Source organism: Nuphar pumila, chromosome 15 (assembly GCF_984573655.1).
Source record: "Nuphar pumila chromosome 15, dmNupPumi1.hap1.1, whole genome shotgun sequence".
Lineage (NCBI taxonomy): Eukaryota > Viridiplantae > Streptophyta > Magnoliopsida > Nymphaeales > Nymphaeaceae > Nuphar > Nuphar pumila.
The window spans coordinates 40058164-40077079 of NC_143263.1; the positions used below are offsets into that span (position 1 = coordinate 40058164).

Consider the following 18916-nt stretch of genomic DNA (forward strand, 5'->3'; position numbering starts at 1 on the left):
GATCCGAGGAGAGAACTAAAAGAGAAAATCAAAGAAGAAAATTACAAAGGCCGGCTTCGCTTCTTCATTAGCGCGGGGACAGATCTCTCTTTCTCTCTCTCTCTCTCTCTGCGAATTTTTCTTCTGAATCCTTTAGGGAATTTCTCCTCCTTTGTTCGATCTTCCTCTCTCTCGGTTTCTCCTTCGCTCGGATTCGTCTTATCTCGCTTCGGGAGGAGCAAAATGGTAGGTTTTTTTCTTAGTTTTCTCTTCATTCTTTTTTTTTCCTTCATTTAATTTCCTGCATTTTCCCTCTTTTCGTGATGTGCTGCTTTGGAAAGTCCTAGATCTGTTTGCAACTCTGATGGTTTTCTCGATCGAGTGCTCCGGAAACGCGAGTTTCTTTGAATTCGAGGTCTCCGGATCTCGAAAACGGGTTCGGATGTCGCAATTTCCTTGGTTTTTGGAGGCACTAGGCCTAATTTTCGGAATTCGATCGAATATTTCGGTTGATCTGATGTGCGAAATTAGGGTTTCTGTGATGGATGTAGTGTGATTTGTTGTTCCCGATCCATGATTTCGCTTGATCTGGTTTAGCTTTCTTTGTTTTTGTGTAAGGCTGATGTCTGGATCCGAAAAGTTGCTGATCTTTACTTTTTTGTTGTTTTTTTGCTTCGCTTCGCTGCCCCGGTGATGATCCGTACAGCCTCTGAGGCTCGAAATTAAGGTTCTCTCTCTCTCTCTCTCTATGTGTGTGTGTGTGTGTTTACTAGTGCTAGTTTTCTGTGTAGTTGTAGTTTTTGAAGTGGGTTTGGTCATGAATTTTTCCAAATGTTCTTGTGTTGTCCCGTTTGAAGTCTAATAAGCGGATACCTTTCATTTGATCAGAGGAAACTTGCTCAAAGATCCGAGCGAGTGAAATCGGTGGATCTGCATCCGACAGAGCCATGGTAATTCCGCTGTCCTCTCTCTGTAGATTCTGTACATTTATCTTGCCGTTTCCCGACATTGGCTTTAAGAAATTAATGCGATAGGGGAAATTGGAAACATAAACTACCGAGGAAGAATCCGTGGCATGTGGTTGTACTAGCACTAGGATGCCACTGTCTATAGTTAGCAGCCAAATATGACTTCTGTCAAGACTATTGCTCGGCTTAAGTGCTTATGAAATAACATCTGCTGGATTACTTATGAAAAAAAGGAAAAAGATTATAGTTGGCTAGGGTCTACGGATGCAGTTTTTTTTTAATAACTTTAAGAGCAAAAATATGATTCATTCTCTGTAAAATGGGTTGTAAGAAAATGAAGAGGGTGATGTTAACAGACAATGTTAGCAAAAAAAATGTCCAATAAATATTAGATGAAGTAGTAGCATCATATTGTATAACAACTTTAGCTCCTTTTGTTGATGCTTCTGGAAAAACTTTTTGATTTGCTTATTAAATGCTTCCTAGTTACTTGTCGCTTCCTGCTTCACACTTACTTATGGACCCTTCGTTACACACTTCCACTTCTTGCATTGCTTCTCGATTCCACTTTCCTGTTTGACAGCTTGGGTTGGTCATCTAAAAGGCCGGTTTTAATGTCACTTCTTGGTTCATTTTTTCGGATACAAGCTATTTTTACTGTCTGCAATGCTTAGTCTAGTTCTATATGTAGATGTGCCATTTTCTGGTTCTATAGGATGCATTTGCTTATTGAGCAAATGGAATTCCTTTGCTAGAAGAAAGTTGCATAGGGAGCTGCTAAAGCAAAGTGCCATTGGCATATAATTTATGAAAAAAAAGATAGTATCATAGTACTAATAACTTCAAATGTAATTTCTTGTTGCATATAGAAATGGTTCTTGTTTTATATCTACCATCTACCCATCTGATGATATTGTGGTGTTTGGTCTTTAAAATTGTCATTAGTTTTGGTTTACGATTCACGTTAAACTTTCCCCTTTTGCAGGATTCTAGCAAGTCTTTATTCCGGAAGTGTTTGCATTTGGAATTTTCAATCACAGGCAAGATACATGATTTATGGTTTTGCTTTAGTCTGATTTATCTTTTAAGGACATGTTTGCTTGGCCCCTTTACGAGAATTGTTCTCTCATATTTGTGAGAGAATGATTCTCACGAGCTCCATTTTCTCACATCATTGCAATGGTGCAAAAATGGGGGAGTGAGATAACGAACTAAATATGGTTCGTTCTCTCACAAAATGTGAGAGTTGAATTATGGGGTCATGCTCGTGACTCTCATTCTCTTGAGAATTCTCTCACGAGAAAATGATTCTTTTGAGAATCTCTCAAAGGGCCAAGCAAACAAACACTAATTATTTGCATTCTTTCATGTGGCTCACTGTCTATTTGTTTTATCCCCTATGTTAGAAATGGTTTATTTCCACAAGGCATCTGCTTTCACGAACAAGGGAATTCCAATGAGTCTCTCTTATAATCTTACCCTGATTAGTTTCACTTATTTTAAACTGCCTTCATTAATTAAGTTGCTGAATATGCTATCTAGGCCAAGGGATCCTGGATCTTGTTCTCGGTCATAAGAAGGCATCTAAGTGTTCATAAGAAGAAAAAAAAAAACTTTCTGGCTTTAGTTATAACCATTTGAATTTAGTTCGGGATGTTTGATATTTGGGCGTGTGCTAGTTTGTCCTAGCCTTATTTGACATGATTTTATACGAAGCAGTATAATGTTACTTGCGCTACCTAAGCTTGCTTTGCCTGCCTCACTGCTCCACTGGTGAGCTTTTCCTTTCTACTCTACATCCTTGCCTTCATAGTAAACTTTGTTTAATTCTCAAAAGCCAATATAAAAGGGAAGCACTTTGCTTCCCTTGGTTTCAGTATCTTCCATTCCTTTAGAATGGAGGTACCTTTACATGTGTGTTTGTGTGTGTACGCACTTGAATGAGTGCATGTGTGTGGAGACATGTGCATGCATGCATGCAGCCATGCATCTAGTTGACTATTTCTAGCTGTTGCAACTTGAAATGCTTACCTGTCTATATCATGCAATTAATATAACACAAGTATGTCTGAAGAATGTGGAGTCTCCTTGATAATCTCTTTTAGGGTTCAATTGATCTCAAATACTTTATGTTGAAGTTCAGGATGAGCCTTATTGATTTCTGGTAATTCACAGATTTACGTCTGACTGTGCAAGTAGCTCATTTTTATTTTACTTATATTAACAGTATGTATTAGATTTTTCAGAATATAACTTGTCCAAATTGTGATAATGTTAATGCAGACTATGGTAAAGTCATTTGAGGTCACCGAACTTCCTGGTAATTTATCTAATTTTTTGTTTATTTTTCTTTGCCCTGTTAATCTTTGATTCTCAAGGACGGTAACCGTGGATATCATGATTATTTTTGTTACAGTTCGATCAGCAAAGTTTATAGCTCGCAAACAATGGATTGTTGCTGGGGCAGATGATATGATTATTCGTGTTTATAACTATAATACCATGGACAAAGTAAAAGTGTTTGAAGCACATACTGATTATATCAGGTGTGTTACTGTACATCCTACGTTGCCATATGTGTTGTCATCATCTGATGACATGCTTATCAAGCTTTGGGATTGGGAAAAAGGTTGGATATGTACTCAGATTTTTGAGGGACATTCACACTATGTCATGCAAGTAACCTTTAATCCAAAGGACACAAACACTTTCGCAAGCGCCTCTCTTGATCGCACAATCAAGGTGTCCACATACTTTTGATGTACATTGTGATTGTAAATGTTTGTTTTTATTTGCCTTCTATCACAGCTATCCATTTGTTCATCCAACTATGTTTGTATCTGATGCGGCCTGAAATCAATTACAGATATGGAACCTTGGTTCACCAGATCCAAATTTCACATTGGATGCTCACTTGAAGGGGGTAAACTGTGTTGATTACTTCACCGGAGGTGACAAACCTTACTTAATTACGGGGTCTGATGACCATACGGCCAAGGCATGATTTCTAAGTTGCTAATTCTTGTGTAATATTCCTTTTTATATATGCACTTTTAGTTGGTTCATATGCTCTTTTCTTCTAATATTTTGTGGGAACAGGTATGGGACTACCAGACTAAAAGCTGTGTTCAGACCCTAGAAGGCCACACACACAATGTTTCAGCTGTTTGTTTTCATCCTGAGCTTCCCATAATCATCACAGGATCCGAGGATGGAACTGTCCGCATATGGCATGCAACCACTTATAGGTCAGTCAAAATAAATATAATTTTTTGTATCATTGTTTTCATTCTGAATGCTTAGTAGATTATGCTATTTAAACATGTACATGGATTATTGATTGGTGTCAATGGGTATCAATTATGACATCTATATATGGCTATACAACTCCATATGAGACTCTGGATTTCTTTTTGTGGCAAGCAAAACATTTGACTGTATTGCGATCTTCAAAAACTGCTTAAAATAATTTGACGAGATATCATCTAATCAATGTACTGCCTAGAAGCATAAAAAAGTGCGTAAAATAATTAGACAAGATATCGTTTAATTACTGCACTGCCTAGAAGCATAATAGCCAAAAAGTGTGAACACTTAGGATTAGCAAAACAATAGAGGGGCAATTGTTGTATAGGCACTTGATAAGCTCTATGGGCTCTGTCACATAGTTATTGTCTGTTTTAAATAGGTCACATCAGCTAGCAGTTATGTTGTAGTGCAAGGTCAGTAATATTTTTGGTTTCCTTGCTACATGCTAGTCATCTTGAAAGGTTTTCACTACCTGTCATTGTTCCCTCTAAATCAGATGTCACCAAGCTGCGAGGAGCCAATACTTCCATGCGAAAAATACGTTCCACCCTTTGGTGTCACAATGATATGATATTATCCAATTTAACAAGGGGAGCACTGTTGTGATTTATTCTGAAATTATGATCCTAACATATTGGACCAGTGCTTGAATCAGTTAAAGTTTGCATTATCTGTAGAGGTGGCATCTAATGCGCCTGACCTCACCTGCCCCGATGCAAATTGGGGCTTGACAGGCGTGACCCCAGCCTGACCCACCAAAAACTCAACCCAACCCTTATCAGGTTTGGACTCGGTCCAGGTCTTATCAGTCTCATGTTGGGTCAGTTGTCCCTTTATAAACCAGACTGTTCTCAGGTAAGGTCAGGCCAGATCAGGCTCCAATGAGATAGTTTTCCACCTCTACCCGAACCTGGCCTGGTTTACTACTTTGGCTGGGTTAGGCCCAAGTGTTGTTGAGATTCAGGCTACACAAGCAGCCCAAAATGAGTCATATACTCTGTTGAAGAGGAGAAAAGAAAAAGTTGTATTCACGATTAGCCCTAATCACCCTTAAGTAGTGATTAGGGTCAATAAAGAAAATTACACAAGAGACCAATGAGAATTTAAAATATACACCAGACCACCTTATAACTTTTCTAATTTCCAATAACCCCCTCATGATAATAACTCTCAACACTCCCCATCAAGCTGGAGCATAGATGTCAATCATGCTCAGCTTGTTACAGCACTTTGAGAATTCTGCAATAGGAAGGGGTTTGGTAAAAACATCTGCTACTTGATCTTCTGAAGAAACATGAACCGTTGATATATTTCCTGCTTGAACCATATCTCGAATATAATGACAATCTATCTCAATATGCTTAGTCCTCTCATGAAATACAAGATTATTAGCGATATACATGGCTGCCTTGTTATCACATATCATCATCATAGGCAGAGAGACCTTTATGCCCAATCCGGTAAGTTTAGATTTTATCCAAATTATTTCAGCAGCAGTTTGTGCCATGGCTCTATATTCTGACTCGGCACTTGATCTTGCTACTACAACTTGTTTCTTGTTTCTCCAAGAAACTAAGTTGCCACCAACAAAGACACAGAACCCGGTAGTAGATTTCCTATCATCCACGAACCCTGCATAATCAGAATCAGTATATGCAACTACATCAAGATTTGCCCCCTTTTTAAACAACATACCTTTTCCTGGAGATGTCTTCAGGTATTTAAGAACCATCATAACTGCCTCCCAATGCACTTTTCTTGGTTTATCCATGAATTGACTCAACTTGCCAACAACAAATGATATGTCAGGCCTGGTTACAGTAACATAGAGAAGTTTACCAATGAGAGTCCTATAGGACTTACTATCAACCGCCTCAGATTGCTCGTCATACAAGAGTAGTTTAGGATTCATGGGAATATTGGCAGGTTTTGCACCAAGCATCCCTGTCTCCTGTAAAAGATCAAGTACATATTTTCTCTTAGAAAGGAGTCAAGGACCATACCTTCTCTATTTCTGGCTACTTCAATTCCCAAGAAGTACCTGAGAGGACCCAGATCTTTTGTAATAAAGTATTTTTGTAGATATGCCTTGGTGCTGGAAATCTCCTGCTCATTATCTCCGGTTAAAATTCTATCATCAACATAAACAACCATAATCACACAACCTTTAGAGCCATTCTTTATGAACAAAGAATGATTTGATGGTGACCTCTGGAAGCCAAATTTAGACATTACCTCGAACAATTTGTGAAACCATGCATGCGGGCTTTGCTTTAGCCCATATATTGCCTTTTTTAGTTTACACACTTTGCCACACTCCCCCTGTTGCAGGTGGTTGTTGTATGTAGACAGTCTCAGATAGATCCCCATACAAAAAGGCATTCTTCACATCAAGCTGGGTCATACTCCACCCATGATGAACAACCACAAAAATAACTAAGCGTATAGTACCCATTCTGGCTATGGGAGAGAAAGTCTCAAAGAAGTCCACCCTATATGTTTGGGTGTAGCCTTTGGCGACTAGACACACTTTGTGTCTCTCCAAAGTGCCATCAGAATGATATTTAATAGTGTATACCCACTTACACCCAACAATATCCGCATCAAAAGGAGGATCGACAAGCTCCCACGTCCCTTGAGAAATCAAGGCATCCATTTCTTCTTGCATTGCTTGTTTCCACTGAGGATCTAATAAAGCCTATTGATGATTGATAGGACTGGTGGTGGTAGATAAAGCATATAGAAAGTTTTGCATGCTCTTTCCAATCCTGTCTGTGGACACAAACTTTGAAATTGGGTGCAGAGTACACTGATGCGTGCCTTTCCTCAGGGCTATGGGCAGATCATTTTCAATCTCAGGATCTGCTCTACTATCATCAGGAGAAGCAATAGATTCTTTAACATAATCTGGATCCCTGTCAGCAGGAAGAGAAGACGGAGAAGGCCCACGAGAGGAGGCTTGACGGCGAGTATACACCAATGGAGGATCATGGATCCGAGTTGAAGAGGGATCAGAACATAATGAAGGTCCCAAAGGTACCGACTCCAAAGGAATAGGAGGAATGGGTAATGGAAACGATTTAGGCGTATCAGGATTCACACGAGACGCACAAGGCGAAAAGTAAGGAATAGTCTCAAAGAAAGTGACATCCGCACTGATATACTCTTTACGAGCAATGGGGTCAAAACATTTGTATCCCTTTTGGTTTTTTTGATACCCAAGGAAGACACACTTAACTGCCTGTGCAGCTAGTTTGTCCCTAGTAGGTCCCAGTTTTTGCACAAAACAAAAACAACCAAATACCTTAGGAGCAACTTTGAATAAAGAACAATCAGGATAAAGTTGTCTGATAGGAATTTGGTCATTAAGAGCAGTAGATGGCATCCTGTTAATAAGGTAACAGGAAGTAAGAAGGGCATCTCCCCAAAAGGAAGTTGGCATGTTTGTTTGAATCATAAGGGTTCGAGTTACTTCCAAAAGGTGTCGGTGTTTTTTTTCAGCTACCCATTTTGTTGGGATGTATGGGCACATGAAAATTGAGGACAAATCCCATTATCCCAATAAAATTGTAATAATTTGCTAGATTTGAATTCAAGAGCATTGTCAGTACGAACAATTTTAACAATGGAACCAAATTGAGTCTTTATTTCAAGAATAAAAGATTGGAGAACACATAGGACTTCAGATCTCTCCTTTATTAAAAAGACCCAAGACACTCTAGAGTAGTCATCGACAGTGACAATGTAATACTTAGACTGAAATCTATTAGGAACCCGACTAGGCCCCCAAACATCAACATGAATTAGATCAAAAGGACTCTGACTAGAACAACTCTGACTTAAAGAAAAGGAACTACGATGATGCTTGCCCAACTGATACGCTTCACACTGAAAGGATGCTGTAGGAGAGACTTGTGGAATGACTCTTCGAAGTTTTGAAAGAGAAGGATGACCCAATCTGAGATGCCATTGGTAGGAATTAGAGTTCGATTCCTCACATGAAGATGCTACTACACAAGCAGCCCAAAATGAGTCATATACTCTGTTGAAGAGGAGAAAAGAAAAAGTTGTATTCATGATTAGCCCTAATCACCCTTAAGTAGTGATTAGGGTCAATAAAGAAAATTACACAAGAGACCAATGAGAATTTAAAATATACACCAGACCACCTTATAACTTTTCTAATTTTCAATAACCCCCTCATAATTAGGGATGGCAGTGGGGCGGGGCGGGGCGGGGAACAAGGTCTCCACCCCCGCCCCGCCTCAAGATTTTATCCTCCATCCCCGGCGGGGATGGATTTTATCCTCCACCCCCCCTTCATCCCCGTTTCATGTCCTCCATCCCCGGTTCAAACGGGGATGAGGCGGGGCAGGGCAGGGAAAAGTGCACGTCCATCCCCGCCTCCACCCCCGGACGGGGATGGATTTTAACCTTCGTCCCCGCCTCCATCCCCGTTTCATACCCTTCATCCCCAGTCCAAACGGGGCGAGGCGGGGCCCCGGTTTCCCCCGGTCCACTGCCATCCCTACTCATGATAATAACTCTCAACATACGCAATTAACCATTGGGTAACTGATCCAATGCACACCCTTATCTGTGTGATGATTTGGTTGAATTTACCATTTATAGAGCAGAGTAGATAAGATATTGGCCCGAGCTCTCTAATCTCTTGGAAATTCTTGTCTATAGGAATCTTCTAAGTGATTAGCCATGCATAATATTGTGTCATTTAAAACAGCCTTAAGCCTATGCCATTTTTAGATAGCAGTCCAATTTTGGTTACCACATTTATTTCTGTAAACTGTACTGCCTTCCATGCATTTTCTAGGTGCTGCTTGTGAAAATTTGACAACTTAGAAGCTTATTGGTTAAAATCATGCTTAGGTGCAAGCGTACCATCTAAGCATGCCTAGGTGGAGGCACCATGGATGGTATTTTAAGTTGTGTATTTTGAAATTTTAGAAATTTTCTGTTGTTTCTTATCTGTATGATTTTTTACCATTTTTATTTAAGTAATTATATTTTTTTGGTCTTTAGGCAATGCCTAGGTGCCTGAGAGGCCACCATGCCTAGGTACTGCCTAGCTCTTTTGTCTACTAAGACTAGAAGTCCGAGTGTTGCTCTAGTTCATGTTTTCAATGACTGCAGGTCCAACTGTTGTTCCAGAGCGACCAGTTGCAGGATTTTACCATGAACATGTTTTTTTGCCAGGTTTTGTTTGTTGCAAGGAGTTATTTTAATTTTTAAATGCATTAAAAATACAGATACATATCAGATACTTAGACCCATGTTGATATCTGCATTTACATTGCTCTCACCAGCTTACTTCTGATTATTTGGCCACCTTGGACATATGGTACAGTTGGCAACTGGTTTTGCATCTGAGTTGTTCGGACTTGTTTTGACTGGCTATCCATGCACCTTTAATCTGAAATTCAGACTAAAATTGGTCCAGTCCTGTCCGAAGAACATGTTGAATGCAAATTTGCGCTTATTTTAGTATGGTCAATTGTGGATTTCCTTTCATCAAAACATTCTGGATGCATTTTAACCTTTAAACAAATAATACTGGGTTCAAATCAAAATGCTCAACCAGAACTATAAATTAACCCTTTTTTCTGTTTTTAGACTTTGTTTAAAGTCAGGTCATATTAGAATCTATACTAAAGTTTTGGTCAGATCCTTATCCAGGTCCAATTAGGAGTATATCTCAATCAGATCCAGATCCACCAAGCTCTGACACATGCTTGACTAATTTACAGCTCAAATTTGTCTCATTGTTCACCTCCAGAAATACGATCACATGTGGATGCTCTGCAACCCAAAGATCCACTTGAAATCTTGTGAGTTGCCATGTCCCATCCTAATTCAACATGGATCTTTTAGAATACAGACCGATTTTTTCAACAGTCCAACAGGTGTGATTAGTAGTCCCCAAATCTACCATACCCATTGCTTCTAACTAGGCTTCATCACCATTGAATTAATAGTGCAGTGCTAATCTCTTACAGCTATCTCTGATGGATATTTCAGAATAGCCAAGGTGCCCATGTTGATGGTTAGTTGTTACAACTGGGTATTGGGACTGGAAACTATAACATTTAAATAATTCTGCATGTTTACATGTGTCTTTCCACATGCACACATTCCCACACAAACACACTATCCCCACATCCCCACATCACCACATCATGCACTGGCAGCATTTCTTTTGAGAAAATCAGTGTGTTGCTAGTCATATTGCATGATGGTGTTTGTATCAACATGACATAATCTTTCAGTCTAATGGAAAAGTTACAAGTTTCCAATTAACCAGTTCATTGCATGCAATCGATCATAAGTTTTTTCATACATTTCCTATATTTATATGCTCAACATGAATTTTCAAACAGAAGAAATTATTTGTTAGAGCGGTGCTTCATAATATTGGTAATGCATCCTTTTCTTTCTGCTCTTTTTTCTTCTCTTTTATATGATTCTTTTTCTTGTTTCATTGTGTACTTGAGTTGCTTGTCCATATGCTTCTTTGTTCTTTGAATCTTCATTGTTATTGTTCATATGGAGTATTCCCCTTTACATTAATGTGAAGTATTTGATGTACACAAAATCTATCACTCTTAGAATATGCACTAATGTTTAGTTGAGAGGCAAACATTGCATTTCACCATGTAAGAATTTATGTGGACTGAAAAGAGGTTTTGGTGGAAGGTTATCTGAAGAATCTTTTGAGTTATTTTTGAGAGAACCAACCTGTTAAGTTGCTACAGTGTTTGTATTAATATTGATTTTAGTCTTGCAAGTTTTGGATGAATCACTTGGAATTGATTGGTCATTCTTAATGTTACATTTAACTTCTGCTTGATTTTCAGGCTAGAGAACACTTTGAATTATGGCCTAGAGCGAGTTTGGGCTGTTGGGTATATGAAAGGATCTAATCGGTGAGCAATTTTGTTCTCATAGTTATAAAGGTTCTAGAAGTAGCATGCACATCCTCCTTTTAGATTGATCCATTTAACAGTTGATCTTAGATCATATATGTGTAAAGCTATGATGGTGGTTAATTTGTTTGCACTTGAAGGAACACTTTGCTGTCTTATCAGATTGAGTTAATCTGTGCCATGAAATTGTTTTATGGCTTCATTTGTGATAGGGTTGTAATCGGATATGATGAAGGCACGATTATGATAAAAATTGGCCGTGAAGAGCCAGTGGCCAGCATGGATAGCAGTGGAAAAATTATCTGGGCTAAGCATAATGAAATTCAAACAGTAAACATCAGAAGTGTTGGAGCAGATTATGAGGTTATAATTCATCCAATTTGCATTTCCTCTTTGAATGTCATAGCATTTTTAGGAGCTAAGTTTCTACTTTAGTGTTGTTGCCTTGACCAATGTGGTGGCCTTTGCTTTTCAGGTCACAGATGGCGAAAGATTACCTTTGGCTGTTAAAGAGTTGGGGAGTTGTGATCTATATCCTCAAGTAAATATTTGCATTAGCAATATGAGAACTTTTGGTGTCACTCTTATTGATATTTATGTAGATGTTTTACCTTTGCTCACTGCTGGATCTTAATTTGTTTCTTTGTTTATAGAGTATAAATATATAGTGATAACAAGCTCCTGGAACTCAAATTTGCTTTTTTATTAGTTGTCCAAAACTATAGTTTTGTTTTTGAGAATCAAACAGCAAATCATTGGCTGCTTCAATTTTATTAATGGGATCACTTGTCTGTCATGCAATGAACGATATAAGTCACTCATAAAATGTTGGACTGATAAACTTTTGTTCTTTGTGTCTTATTCTGTTATCATTTCCCTCTAGCTGTGCACTGTGGGATTCACAATGAATTTTATGTCATTAATTCACTTCTTGGATAGATTTTTTTTTAGTAACTTGGTCAGGTTTGTAAGATATAACTTAAAATACATTTTTTCTGGTTCTGTTGTACTCTCAGCTTATTGAAAGTTTATGGGCGTGTGATTCTTTTTTGGACCTGGATTTGGCTTTGGGTTGTACCTATTGATTATACCTTGTTTGTTTCTTCAGAGTTTGAAGCACAATCCTAATGGGAGGTTTGTTGTGGTCTGTGGAGATGGAGAATACATAATCTATACAGCTCTGGCCTGGAGAAATAAGTCTTTTGGCTCAGCCCTTGAATTTGTTTGGTCATCTGAAGGGGAATATGCTGTTAGAGAGAGTACCTCAAGAATTAAGATATTTAACAAAAATTTTCAGGTATGTGGTTCTCCTGTTGGTTATGCTTGTTACTTTGTTAGTTTTCACAATATGCTAAAGCTCTCTTCTGTAAACCTTGTGGTGTACATTCTATGTCCTTGATGCAATATTGTTTGTACCATTATTTGATTATGTTAGCTGTTTATCGTGTATCTTTGACAGAAAAGGAAGTGGAGTAAAGAAGCAATGTGGCAAGTGTAAGCAAGAAACATGGGTCTTTAGCTCCATGTGAAGCAAAAAGCAATGAGTGAGTAGGGAGCCTTCAAGAAGTGAAATAGGAAATCTTTAGCATTCAGAAATAAAGGATAAGAATGAGAAGTGTGCTTTGGAAGCACCTAGATTCTAACATTAGAAGATGCTTGCAAGATATGTAAGCGCCTTCAAGGAGTCACAGCTTTGTAAGTATAGAAAGCAAACAGATAAGTAGGGAATCACAATGTATGACATAGGCCACTATAGTTTGGAACACCTTAACAATCATAACATAGTGTGGTAGAACATGTCATACTTCTCTTGTCATAAGGTCGAAGCTGGGTGTGGGCAGGGGGGACCTCAAGGGCAACCGGAGGCCAGCCAATGTGCAGTCGGTGATGGGGGTGTTTTTTATTCAGATTGAAAGATTCAAAGAAGAAGCAAGCAAAGAGAAAAAACTTGAGCTTCATTAGTTGTCAATAAAAGAAAGGATGCACCTCGAAGTGACCCTTCTATGTACACTACAAGACAAAATAAAGAGAAAATGTTACAATGACAAAAATACCCCTAATAATAATTTAATGTACAAATGAACACTTAACAAGAAGGGGCAACACACAAATAGTAATAGACTATTTTACACAACTCTTAAGTCTTAACACTCCCATTCCAACTTGGGATGATGCAACAAAATCATTCTGAGTTTGAAAAGGAATGAGTTGAAATGTGAAGGAGCAAGACTCTTAGTAAATACATCTGTGATCTGATTCTTTGAGCTCACATGCTCTAGAGAAATGACTCCATCTTCATAGGCCTTCCTTATACAATGACAATATATTTCAATGAGTTTGGTTTGTTCATGAAACTCTGGATTCTTTTCCATATGAATAACACTCATATTGTCGCAATATACCATTGAAGAGTGTGTTACGGTTAACAAGTTGTCTTTCTGTAGCAGTAGAATAATTCTAGTAAAACATGTATTAGTTAGTACACCATACTATCTCCTATCTTTATTTGATCCACAAAAAAAAAGAAATCTGATAGAAAGGGTATTCACTTGATCTTGAGGTCCAATTTCATTTCCTTTAGACTTGAGGGGACTGGAATTAGGAGACTCTTCCCGCGAATAAAGCCATTCTTAATTATGGTGGTGGTGCCTCTTCAAAGAGGATAATCAATGATCATCCATTTTTAAAATCTAAATACAAAATCTCAGAAATGATGCTGTCTCTTGGAAATCAAATTCCAAATAGCGGGATGGATCTGGTATTTGGAGAGATTGGCTTAAAGGGCTGTAAGAATTAAAGGCACCAATTGCTATCAAAGTTAATGGAAGGAAAACACTGTTTTGGTTCGACATGTGGTTAGAAAATATTCGATTATCCAATAGATTCCCTCTAGTTTTCAGTTTCGCAAGGGAGAGAGATTGTTAAGTGGTAGAGTGTTTCACTAGAGTTGGGATGCAGTATTTTTAGCAAAAACCACACCCTAGAAGAATGCAGCGCGTGGGAAATTTTAGCACAAACCTTTACAGGCTGGCAGGTGTGGAAGACAATATCTGTTGGAAATGCAGGGAGCATTGAACAAGGTGAAATCATGCTATAATAATCTGCTATTACCGAGGATGTGACTATTTTCTAGTAATTCTATTTTGGGAAACAGGCCCTTTTGTTCTCTTGGCTGGTTTCATTAGACAGCACTCTAATACAGCTGAACTTGAATAATTTGGGGTTCTCCTTAGCTGCCGTGTGCTGCCTATGCAATGCAGTGGAGGAACTTCTATTCACCTATCGGCTTTGTCCTTTCTTCAGAAACTGTCTGGAATTGGCATGAGGAGAGTGGGATATAGTCTTGGAATGATTGGTGAATATTAAGGGAATCATCTTCACAACTTGGGTCAAATGTGGAGAGAAGTGATTATTTGGAAACTATGTTACACAAAGATACAAGTATGTACATGTACGTTACTTGTAAACATGGCACTGATTTGGTTATATATATATATGTGTCTGTGTGTGTATAGTATTAATATAAAATATTTTGTATTTTGCACTTAGAAGGTGTTTTTTGTTCTTTGTATTTTTTAAAATGTCTTTTTTATTATGAAAGTATTTTTATATTAAATATTAATATCATATAAGTAGCACAAAGCATTTTATATTGCCCAGTTATAAGGGTATTTTTGTAAATTTTGATAAATGAGATGAGAATACAACAACAACAACAACAACGCCTTCATCCCAAAACAATTGGGGTCAGCGATATGAACCAAAAAAGAAATTCATTTTGGGTCTTCCACATGAATCCTTTTCCTCCAATCATTTCTATCCAACGCCATGTCCTCGGTGAGGTTCAAAGCATTCATATCCTTTCCTATCATCTCCATCCAAGTCTTCCTAGGCCTACCCCGACCTCTTTTAACTAATATATTTTCCCATTTCTCCAACCTTCTAACTGGAGCATCATTAGGCCTTCGCCGAATATGTCCAAACCACCGTAAACGATTCTCTCGCATCTTATTTTCAATGGGTGCAACACCTACCTTCTTACGTATCTCTTCGTTCCGAATCTTATCTTTTATTGTATTTCCACACATCCATCTAAGCATCCGCATCTCAGCTACACTCATGTATTTCCATAAATGAGATGAGAATGCTCTCTCATATTAAATGAGATGTGATGGACCCCCCCTTCTCTCTCAAGTTTCAACCGAGTGTGACATGATTCATGAAAAGGCAAAAAGTGATGTCACTCTCTCATAACTCATACAAACCGAACGCTGTTGGTTTTATTTAATGTTCAGAATATATGGGAAAAGTATATGACACAAGTCATGGGCGTGTCATAACATATACGGTGTCATGTGCAACATGCCTACATTTTGGCATGTCACTGTGACTTAGTTTGGAAATGGTGGTCTCTTGACTGGTGGTTCCAATGGCTAGAAAGAGACAAAAGGATTTTTGAGGAATCAAAATCTGATGTTAATTTAATTTATGATTCCGAGTGGAAATTTTCCTTCAAGAAAAATGATCAGAGTGGAAAATCGGCAGAGTGCCCCAAAAACTGGGTGAGTTTTAGGTTGATTGGATTGGAAGGAGTACAGGAAACTTGGAGTGGCTACCCAACATTTTCAGTTTTCATAACATTGTACTTAGAAATCATTTTTCATATTTTATTTCTTTTCTCTTGGGGTTGACTTTTGGTTTCCCAATCTTGTTTTGATTATTTTCATTTGTTGAGAGCTCAGTTTGCTTCTAGAGTTATAATGACAGATCGAGAAGCTCGACTAGAAGGAATTGGAGGAGAAATTTTGTTTTATATATGGTGAGGTGATCCATCTGGTATATGAATTTGATACATAACTTCCTACATTCAAAAAAGAAAAGAAAACAATATGAAAACTAGTCAGGAATAGCTTAGGTTGCATAGAATAAAGCTAATCTTAGCTGTGAGCATGACCTCACATTTTTCTGGGCTAGCCTAGTAATAACAAAACCTGTTATAATCCTCAAAAAATTGAAAAAGCTGCTGGCTATAACAAATATGAGAAGAAAAGATTATTGTAGCAAGAGTACCTAGGGATTTGTGTTAGACTAGTAAAAAAGAGTTCCTTGGGATTTGCATAGTGGTCCTTTGGGTATTCATTGATAGATAAAAATTTCTCCTTTATTTCATTGTGTTTAGTTTTCGTTGCTTTCTTAAAATGTTCATTTATGCAGAGGAACATCTCTCTCTCTACCCGTTTGTGTGCCTATACACTTTGATAATCTCTTGATCTTCTGTTATGTTGCTTTTGTTTTGTGCATCTGTTGTCAGTTTATTGTCAGTAGGTATCTGTCACTTTAAATGACAGTTTAAATTATTAGATGAAATGCTTCTTGGTTCTTTTGCTCATTTTATTGTTATCTTTTTAACTGACGTGCCAGTTAAAAAATTTATAATTTCAGGAGAAGAAAAGCATCAGACCAACATTTTCTGCAGAACGCATATTTGGGGGAACTTTATTGGCCATTTGTTCAAATGACTTCATTTGTTTCTATGATTGGGCTGAGTGCAGACTTATCCGCCGAATTGATGTCATTGTTAAAGTAAGTGAAAAGCTTATTCTAGAAAGCTTTACTTATGAATTAGTTTTGTTGGCTTCTCTCTCTAAAGAAGAGAAAAAGGTTTCTTTGGTTAACTTGTAAATTTTCTCTTCATTAACGGGCTTTTGTCCTCTCAAAAAAGTTAAGATACAGTAATTTTCTGATGATTCATTCCCATCTTTGTAACAGAACTTGTATTGGGCAGATAGTGGCGATCTACTTTCAATTTCAAGTGATACTTCATTTTACATTCTGAAATATAATGTAAGATATTAGATGATGAATCTACTGGTATTTTGCTTTCCATATCACCTTTCTGTGTGTCATTCTTTCCTTGCAAAAGGCTTCTTAGCTAGCTTTTTGTTGGGATAGGGAGTTACTTTAAAACTTATGTTTCATTTTGTCTTCAACTATTAACTATGATCTGTATTGTCTTCTAACTTCACAGAGAGACATAGTATCAAAGCATTTGGATAGTGGAAGGTCAATAGATGAGGAGGGTGTTGAAGAAGCATTCGAGGTTCTACATGAAATGAATGAGCGTGTGCGCACAGGAATATGGGTCGGAGATTGTTTCATCTACAACAACTCTTCTTGGCGGTTGAATTATTGTGTTGGTGGTGAGGTATGAATTTTTTTATTTGATTATTGTGAACACTCAAAGTGCAGAAATCTATCAATGGTACTATGTCATGTGATGCTGTTGTTCTGTAACTACTGCAGGTAACCACCATGTTTCACTTGGATCGGCCGATGTACCTACTTGGGTATCTTGCAAATCAGAGCCGCGTATATCTTATAGACAAAGAGTTTAAGTAAGGCCACTTGAAAGTTGTTGGTAATCATCCTTCTGATACTCAGATATTCTATTTATAGTTTTTCTTTCTTCGCAGTGTTGTAGGATATACATTGCTTCTCAGTTTGATTGAATACAAAACTCTTGTAATGCGTGGGGATCTGGAACATGCAAATGAAGTCTTACCTTCAATTCCCCAGGAGCAACTGAATAGGTATATCTATGTCAAGAACTATATGGTAAATAGTGTAGTATATCTGCTATAACTCAGCCTTACATGTAAGCATATTCTTTCTCTTTTTCAAGGTAGGCTTAGTCATATAGAAAATTTTGATGCAAATTTCTATTTGAGAAATTATAACAAGAAATTTAAACCATGATTTTCTTTGTAAATAGAAAAAGTATGGAAATGTGGAACATGTTAGAGAAGAGAATAAGTGACATAAGGCGAAATAATACATTGTCTTTTTTTCTCTTTTTGTTATCTTCTTCCCTCTTTCCTAAGTTGATTTTTTGCCTTTACTTTTCTTTCCAACTTCCAACTTCCTTTTTTTTTGTAAATTTTAGTACTTGAACTATGATAAATGATTTTCCAAGTATACATGCCTTTATATGAAATACGGTCATAAATTCATTTCTTTATTATGTTAGTAACTTGGGTTTACCATCAACCTGATTTAGTGTGTGCCAGATTTTGTTTCTTCTTATATTGGCAATATTTAAAAAATCTACTAAAGTATCAAAGCACTAAAGTGACATCTGTATTATCTCTGAGATCCTTTGAAGTTGAGGTCTTGATTTGTATTTTTGTTATTAACGAATTATTTTTCTCATTAAAAGTGTGGCTCGCTTCTTGGAGTCCCGGGGAATGTTAGAGGATGCATTGGAAGTGGCAACTGACCCTAATTATAGATTTGATCTAGCTGTACAGCTGGGAAGGCTGGAGGTGGCAAAGGTATGCCTGTGCCATTTAAATTGAGAATATTTGTAAGCTTGAATTGCTCTCTGTATTTTTGCTTGTTATCTATAGGAAAATAAAAATCATCTTTAGAAATCACTGGTTATATAAATGAACATATGCTTTCTTCAGGCCATTGCCATTGAAGTACATAGTGAATCAAAATGGAAGCAGTTAGGAGAATTGGCCATGTCTTCTGGGAAGGTAAATTGTTTGTCTGACCAAGTACTTTAATTGTATGTTCTTTTGGAGAACTTATAGTTGTGCTCCAGTGCAGATTGCCTTTGTGTGGTACTGAGAGCTGTCCTTATGCTTGGTCTTCATATCTTCAGGATGCCTTAGCGAAATTATGCCATATTGTTGTAGTATTATTCTTGATAGGTTA

General features: G+C 37.6%; 1 protein-coding gene across 3 annotated transcripts in view; it reads left to right on the plus strand.

Moving 5' to 3' along the window:
* The first annotated feature begins 79 nt into the window (after positions 1-79).
* Positions 80-18916, plus strand: part of LOC149815202 (coatomer subunit beta'-2-like) — a 55844-nt gene continuing 37007 nt past the window's right edge. The window contains exons 1-19 of one of the 3 annotated variants that reach the window (XM_089989809.1): positions 80-225; positions 686-706; positions 868-929; positions 1933-1987; positions 3231-3267; positions 3364-3689; positions 3814-3945; positions 4047-4195; positions 11129-11197; positions 11410-11560; positions 11673-11738; positions 12306-12494; positions 16640-16780; positions 16967-17041; positions 17226-17402; positions 17501-17592; positions 17671-17787; positions 18414-18528; positions 18664-18735. In XM_089989809.1, coding sequence (XP_089845935.1) covers positions 223-225; positions 686-706; positions 868-929; positions 1933-1987; positions 3231-3267; positions 3364-3689; positions 3814-3945; positions 4047-4195; positions 11129-11197; positions 11410-11560; positions 11673-11738; positions 12306-12494; positions 16640-16780; positions 16967-17041; positions 17226-17402; positions 17501-17592; positions 17671-17787; positions 18414-18528; positions 18664-18735 — 2049 coding nt within the window. In that variant the 5' untranslated portion in view covers positions 80-222. The remainder of the gene's footprint in view (positions 226-685; positions 707-867; positions 930-1932; positions 1988-3230; positions 3268-3363; positions 3690-3813; positions 3946-4046; positions 4196-11128; positions 11198-11409; positions 11561-11672; positions 11739-12305; positions 12495-16639; positions 16781-16966; positions 17042-17225; positions 17403-17500; positions 17593-17670; positions 17788-18413; positions 18529-18663; positions 18736-18916) is intronic. The other 2 variants (XM_089989810.1, XM_089989811.1) reach the window with 2 other exon arrangements.